The 7,500-nt window shown below is 33.9% G+C and overlaps 1 protein-coding gene across 4 annotated transcripts in view; it reads right to left on the bottom strand.

Moving 5' to 3' along the window:
• The window catches only part of mei-9 (DNA repair endonuclease XPF mei-9), a 9,049-nt gene that overhangs the window by 181 nt on the left and 1,368 nt on the right, over nucleotides 1–7,500 (bottom strand). For all 4 annotated transcript variants that reach the window (XM_027373074.2, XM_070139427.1, XM_070139428.1 and 1 more), the window contains exons 2-19: nucleotides 6,846–6,929; nucleotides 6,618–6,711; nucleotides 6,205–6,384; nucleotides 5,823–5,920; nucleotides 5,541–5,623; nucleotides 4,905–5,057; nucleotides 4,660–4,749; nucleotides 4,287–4,459; nucleotides 3,888–4,102; nucleotides 3,583–3,725; nucleotides 3,006–3,323; nucleotides 2,773–2,874; nucleotides 2,347–2,481; nucleotides 1,962–2,201; nucleotides 1,496–1,669; nucleotides 1,028–1,174; nucleotides 708–803; nucleotides 1–495 (exon numbers count right to left, since the gene is read on the bottom strand). The exon at nucleotides 1–495 is cut by the window's left edge and continues 181 nt beyond it. In XM_027373074.2, coding sequence (XP_027228875.1) covers nucleotides 247–495; nucleotides 708–803; nucleotides 1,028–1,174; nucleotides 1,496–1,669; nucleotides 1,962–2,201; nucleotides 2,347–2,481; nucleotides 2,773–2,874; nucleotides 3,006–3,323; nucleotides 3,583–3,725; nucleotides 3,888–4,102; nucleotides 4,287–4,459; nucleotides 4,660–4,749; nucleotides 4,905–5,057; nucleotides 5,541–5,623; nucleotides 5,823–5,920; nucleotides 6,205–6,384; nucleotides 6,618–6,685 — 2,664 coding nt within the window. In that variant the 5' untranslated portion in view covers nucleotides 6,686–6,711; nucleotides 6,846–6,929 and the 3' untranslated portion in view covers nucleotides 1–246. The remainder of the gene's footprint in view (nucleotides 496–707; nucleotides 804–1,027; nucleotides 1,175–1,495; nucleotides 1,670–1,961; nucleotides 2,202–2,346; nucleotides 2,482–2,772; nucleotides 2,875–3,005; nucleotides 3,324–3,582; nucleotides 3,726–3,887; nucleotides 4,103–4,286; nucleotides 4,460–4,659; nucleotides 4,750–4,904; nucleotides 5,058–5,540; nucleotides 5,624–5,822; nucleotides 5,921–6,204; nucleotides 6,385–6,617; nucleotides 6,712–6,845; nucleotides 6,930–7,500) is intronic.

Here is a 7,500-nt window from a genome sequence, read left to right as displayed (position 1 = left end):
TTCTTTTCTTACTCTGTGCAACACACCTGCAGTTTTAATAAATCATATTTACAACATTCTCTAAAAGTCACAAGTACATAATCACAATTATTTAATATTACCCATTTGTTCATATACTCCATTTCCTTAATATTTCTTTTTTATAAATTATGCTCATCTTCATATGTTATGAGCTCTGATCAATGCATATTTCACTAGATATATCACTGATTTTAAAGCTTCTCTGAATTCACAGCTACAGAGCATTCACATTTTTGTCCTAAACCTTTTGAGACCCTTTTTAGTAAACTTGCTGCCCTTCTTCAAGTCCTCCTTTTCTGGGGGCTTCATGCAGTGGTGAAGGCCTGAGTAAAGAGCCTGAGCATTGCGACTGTTGCCAAGGATCTCTGTTAGTTCGTCCTTTGAGAGCGACAGTAGCTCGGATAGATCTGAGACTTTATTCAACACAGAATAGATGTTCTTTGTTGTTATTCCAGGTAGTTTTGATATGAAGTCCTGAAATTACAAAATTACATAATATAAAATTATTTACATAATACACTTGTCCTATGAACATACAGGATAATCATTATTACATTATTATTACACTATTGACCATTATTCATGAAGAATCTAGAGTACCAAATAGTTGCTATTACTTCTCAAAGACATATTTATATTAATAATCAAGTGTTATATGGATACAAGTTCTTAGGTGTAAAACTTACTTTTATCTGAGGATTGAACTTGTCAGAATCTACTTCTGGGTTTGTCTCAGCAGTGATGGCTTGAGCTTGGGCTACAACAGGTTCTTCCTTTCCTTCCTGCATGGAAGAGAGATTTTATTTCATTTCACTATCTACTAAAATAAGTTATGTATAGATCCAGTTTTCTAGAAACACTATTTCTAGGTCTTGTGGTTTTATGGGGCAATCAAAATTAGTTTTTTTCCAAGGTTTACAATGATAAGAGAGGAGATTAAAAAAAAATAAATAAATGTCTCTTTAAATAAATATGTATCATTGCTTTATTGTAATTAATGTATCACCTTGAGCAATTGAAATATCTCAGCAGTAGCATATGGTGATGGACACCAAAGTAACCGAAGATGAGGGAAGTGCAAAGTCAGCAGTTGCAGTTTTGCAGCAACATCCTTAGCTGATGAAGATGCATCACTTGACAGAAAGAATCGACCCTGTTAACAAGTACAGAAGAAGAGCATTATTACCAAGAGGCACAAATTCTGCAATGATCCTACACTATGATTATCATTTTCTAAACTAAAAAACATAATAAGAATATTCAAATTCATGTTCATATACATCCTGCCTTACACTGCACTAAAGTATATTATAACCTGGAAAAAAAATTAAACAATAACAACAGCAGATATTTTTATGCAACATGAAAGGAGAATTTGTAATGTAGTGTACTATACAGAAATGTTCATTAACTCTCTACTATTCTTCTAGTAAGCTTAATTATTGTTCATTATTTTGCTTCCAAACAAACCCACCTGGAGATGAAATGATTTATTTTGATCAAATTCAATGAGCAAGATGGGTTTCTTGTAATATCTTGTCATTGCCTGTGCTTGATTATACAGTCGGCCAGAATTCAAGGATCCAATCAAGTCACTTAGACTTTTCCGCTCTACACACACATCTGGAGTCAGGATGTAATCACCAACCTAGAAAAAAAGATTAGGGAATAGGGTTCTCTTATTTAAAATACTACTTCATATGCTATATTCCCAAACAGAAAATCAGTAAACAGGCAAGGTTTTTCTGGAAATCTGACTGTATGTCAGATTAGTCCTCTACTCAGGTATAAATATTGTCTTGCTGTGAAATGTATATAACAATTTGCAATAGATTTATACTTTGGTCAAATCTTATTATGTTTTCATAAAGTTATCTACAGAATATCCAGCAACAGTCTATGGAAAAAAATAATATTAAATTTAAAAAATGAACACAAACCTCTATTGTAACCGGATCAATATCAATGCCCCTCTTATGGATTAGAGCAGGAAGTTCACTCCGAAACTCCCGCATATCAACAATTATTCTCTGTGGAACTTTTGCCTCCTCTCCTGCTTGCCCTCCTTTCCTTGTGTTGCTGTTTCCTGATATATCAATCTCATTGGCCTTGCGGGGGTCACGGCTCAAGTCTGGATGGTCGCCACTCTTACCATCATTGTACTCGGGGATGACCATCGTCTGCGAAGCAATGTCCGTGAATGAAATTGCTGCTGTTTCATTTATGAATCAAAAACTCACAAAATGGAAAACAAAATGTGTAAAGCATGATATTCTGATTTTCATTTAGTGAGAGAGAATAAATAAGTACAATCTGTTTACTCACAGCTTTTTCATTAATCAGGTACTCAAATGCATCCTTTTCTCTTTTGATATTAGTGAGATAAACTTGCTCTTCAGTGGTCCCCTTGTATAACAAGAAATACACTCTTACCCGCTCTATATGATTAGCTTGCCACACCTGAAAGAATGTGAGAAATCACAAAAATGAAGAGAAGGGTTTAAAGAAAATGCTAGACACAGAATGCTTTACTTCTTGTTTAAATTCTTTGGTTAGGGAGAAGACAGGAAAAGCATATTACTAACAACAGAAAGCAGTTCCACATTATAAAAAAATCTGTGCTAAATGAAAAGAAAATATCAAAGGCAAATATTATTTATTTGGCATATTTATATAACCTATTGACAATATGAAACATACAAATCTTCTAAATTATAAGCACTTAGAAAAATTGTAACAAGGTCACAGTACCTCAACTTGGCGGATGAATGTCAAGTCTGAATCATACATTATAATGTACTTTGGTTGAACTTCCTCTAGCAGCCGTGTCATCATGAATGGGTCACTATTATCCTGCAAACATAACATCCAGTAAAGCTTGTGAAAATCAAATACATTTATTAACACATTGAAATATAAAATGTCAGTAATAACTACATCCTTCTGGCATGTATGGATTCGATAAATCATGAAAGTTTCCTCACCCGTACAGACTGCACCATGATGAGCGGAGAGAGAAACCTTCTTCGTATCTCCTCTATTTCTTCACTGGTTTCTGCCTCATTGGTAAATTCAGATTTATCCTGACCAACAAATTCATATTTCTTTGTGATCTGCGTCAGTGTCACTTCTTCCTTCGCCTCTTCAGTTGTCTTCGTCTTCTTGCCCTTTTTCCCTTTATCTTTTTGCATATTTTTATCCTTGTCCCTAAAGAGGTTGGGTGGGGGCTGTAAACCCATCTTTGCCCCTATCGTTCGGTAAAAAATACGGCGAAGCACTACTTGGGCTCCATCTATCAAGTACTGGATAAAAAAAAAAAAAATTCAGATTAAAAAATCACTTGTCTATACAAATGTTGCTTATAATGCATATGAAATATAATAATTGATACACTGACTTACAGACTCCGGTGTAATTGTAATCAAAGACTTAATTTCACATGAATCTGCAATCAGCAGGAACAATATCAGTAACATGATATCTACAATACAGAAACAAGCATTTTCACATTACTTATTTAAACATTCATGCAAGAGTAAGTCTACCTAAGAATCTACCTACCTCTTTTAGCTGTTGTGATGTTCGATCATCTTGAGTCACAACAAGACACTTCTCCAAATTCTTTCCCTCTTGCACTTCTTCTCGAATTTCGGCCAAAACCTCTGACAATGCCAACCACTTCGGGTTAGCCTCTAAATTTTGGTCTGCAAACAATAGAACTCTTTATAATAAGCATGAAATTTCAGTCCACCATTAAAACCACAATTTCTCAACTAAAATACATAAAATCTGAATTTTGGGAAACTGTTATTATGCACAGCTATCTCCATTCTTGTCAGCATGTACTGTATTCATAAATCATGTACCTATGTATTCCCTCTTCAGTTTCTTGGCATTATCTTCTCTAACAGATTTCTTTGTTGGGCTTGCAGCACTTCCAAACACTCGCAGTTTTGCATTAACAAAAAGTGTTTCTGCTGCCCCTAAAAACATCCAGCCCGAGCTCTGGATAGCTGTCTCAGTTGTCCGCAAAGAGTTTACAAGATTGTAGAAGGTCACACAATCATACTGGGTCAAATACCTAGAAATATTTTTAAATATTGTTATAACTATGAGAAGATGAAAGTCATTCAGATTCACTGAATAAATTATTTCTCAACTTAACTTTTTAAATCACTGCAATCAAAATGAAAACTTCCCATCCTGCAATAAACATCATAAAAGCATCTTTTCCAATAAAAGAGATCAAATAAAGTCCAACATACATTAGGACAGTTCTCATGACTTTCAGATCTGCAATTAACATCTTCGTACGAGATGACAGCTGGTGCCAGATGGGTTCCAGCTGGACTTTCAGAATCTTTTCAAAGGACTTGGATATTGCATTTTCAGGTGTGAACTCTTCAGTGTCAATGGTACTGTTGGAGCGACGGAGTTCCTGAAAAAACAGATAATAATTTCTACCATTTTCTTTTCTTTCCAAAAAGTCTTCAAACCAGACCGGGTAATCTAGCAAGTATGGAAAAGACAACTAGATGATAATGATTCAATAGATATTAGGATTGTAGGCCAATGAATCTGAATCTTTTGCATCATAATCACACATATATAAACACTAACAGTAATAAATGAACAAACCTGAACAGTTTCAGTAATCAGGTCTAACACGGCCATCTGGATTTGCTTAACTGGGGTAGTCATCTTCAGGTGCAGCTCAATTACCTCTGGCTGTTCATATTCAAAATACATTTTCTAAATGTAGACATGACTTGTAAGGAAAGTTCATAAACCTAAACATTATATCCTAATTTGGTTTTCAGGATCCAAATATCACACAAAATAACAAACCTCCACCAATAAAATCAGAGGTTCAAAATACATACTTTACACTTCTCCAAACAAGCATTAATATCCATATGAAACCTCGGCCACAGGTACAACTTTTTGACAAAGAGATTCCGCATAACGCGCTCCACGTGGCAGAATCCCGCTGTGAATGACAAAGGGCTACTACTAAGGCCCTTCACAAAGCCAGTCTGTTGACAGAGAATTGTATTTGGTTAAGTGTTTGGTCCAGTTTAGTTGTATTACTAAGTGTGTTGTATAGCTTAGTTGTCTTATTTGTATTTGTTTTCAGTCATTAAAATGTCTAGTGGTCTCTAATATTTTTAAGTTTTATCTGCCTTTAGTTCCTACTTTCATTATCTTAGGAATATAAAAATAATGTCTATGACAAATTCTGCTTTATAAATGCATAAAGGAGGACAAGGAGGATGAAAGGAAAAAAATTAGAAGAAAAAATAGAAGCAACAGAAAACGAGGAAGCAAAAAATGAAGAAGAATGAAAGGTGGAAGAATTAGAAAAAAAAAGCAAAAGAAGAGAAGGGTATGAAGTAATAACAATGGCAAAAGAGACAAAAATGGCAGGAAGAAGAGATGGATACTAACATGAAAAAAGACAAAATTAATTAAAATAACTTGGCAAAGAGGAGTAAGAGGACAAATAAGAGTTCACTCACTTTGTTTTTCATACGGAATAACCTCAGGATAAAAGCCTCTTGGCATGATTCTAGAATCTTGTGAGCTTTCCAAACAATCACACCTGAAAGGAGGAAAATGTTCACAAAATACAAAGCATTTACAAAAAGGTAAAAGGTATGCAACAACATAAAATTCATTACTTTTAAAATAAATTGTAAAACATTTTGTTATATAAATTCTTGAATGCTAAACCTTACATAAGTCTTACAGAAATACTGATATATACAGTTAAATAAGAGACAGAAAAAAATATCTAGTACCTGTTATCAAATCAGCTGGCACTCGTTCCATCAAGATGTCCATGACTAAAATGCGAGACGTCACAAACAGCACTCCACCATTTGCATATATTTGGGATCTGTTTAAAAAAAAAAAAGCTGACTTAAAGAACATTTTACTAGAATATGAGAGAGGGAAATAAAGCACAAGTTTAGCACAACAGAAGATAATAATTTAATAAATTATTTAAAAGATCAAATAGAATAAATACAAAAAGATCAGCTTCATCAACACTAATGAAGGTTAAATTTTCAAAATACAAATGAAAAGCAAAATAGCAACTAACCTACATCATCTATCTTTTAGACCAACAACAGCAAGCCTATAATACAATTATTATCTTACAAATAACAGCAAACGAACCTTTCATTAACTGAGCATTCTGCCGTAACGCATCTAGGGATTGGAGTAACACCTTGGCCTTCTAGCTGGGATAATACATACTCCTCCTCCCTTGAGGTAGTGCCAATCACTAGCACTAGGTTACCGGGATCATTGTATGTGATGATTAGACTTGTCAAAATCCGTTCTAAGCCCAATCCTCTGCAAAAAAAAATTTTTCTTTCTTAGAATATTAGACATGTTGACAAGAGCAGCAAGAAAAATTGCAAAATCTAAAATATGTAATTAGATATGAATATATCAACCTCTCCGATCGGGATTCGATCCCGCGCGGGATCAAATCCCGATCAGAGAGGTTAATATATTCATGATATAAATGTGGTAGTGCATTCTTCCATCTATCATGTAATTAGATGTTCCGAGTGGTGACTCACTTAGCTGCTACAAGGAGGCCGTCCTCATGCAGGAGGTCTAACAGCATTTGGTTCTCATATTCCAACATCTTGTACAAAAGTGGTTAACACACAACTGAAAAATAATGAAAGGCAAGTTTAAAATACATACACAGGTATAATTCATACACAAATCATAAATATATATACTTGACAGAGATGTTGGTGCAAACAAGGCAGATAAATACAGATTAATTCACGGTCACTTACTCTTAGTTTTAGTTGACTTTCAAGTTATTCTTTAATATAATCTTCTTCAGTATATGCAGAATATCATCATAAGAGTTCCATGATCTGCCAGAAAAGAACAGATATTACAAATTCTTGAGAAAAAAAGAGATATTGTATAGAATAAACATTAGATATGAGTTCACATATTCCCTACATTTACATACATTGTTATAATAATAATAAAAAAAAACATCAATGAGGGTAAAAAACAAATGATATACAGCCTCAACTTATGGGTTCTATAGGATACCATCTTGCCTTGTGCGCAAAGGGATAATTGGGTCCTAATTTGCTTCTCAGAGGCTTGACATTCCCAAGCACTGGATCAGTACTCAAGCAATTCAGCCCACATGTACATGGTTAGTAAGCAGAAATCTATACAGACATAGTCAGTATGAATAAACTTGATACTGCTAAATTACCTAATTGCTACTTGTATAAATTCACAAGCAAATTTTTGAATACTTATATATATAATAGACAGTAGATAGTGCAAAGAAATAAAAGGAGTTGAAATCTTAAATATTTTTTTTTTTCTATGACATAAAAGTTCCTAATTGAAAAAAAATATGTATATTTTATCATAAAAAATGGATACACCAAATAACTTCAGTGGCCTGCATCCTTTAGCACT

The sequence above is a fragment of the Penaeus vannamei genome, chromosome 25 (assembly GCF_042767895.1).
Source record: "Penaeus vannamei isolate JL-2024 chromosome 25, ASM4276789v1, whole genome shotgun sequence".
NCBI classification, from domain to species: domain Eukaryota; kingdom Metazoa; phylum Arthropoda; class Malacostraca; order Decapoda; family Penaeidae; genus Penaeus; species Penaeus vannamei.
Note: the sequence above shows the minus strand (reverse complement) of the source record. Positions and strands in the feature narration are given on the sequence as shown.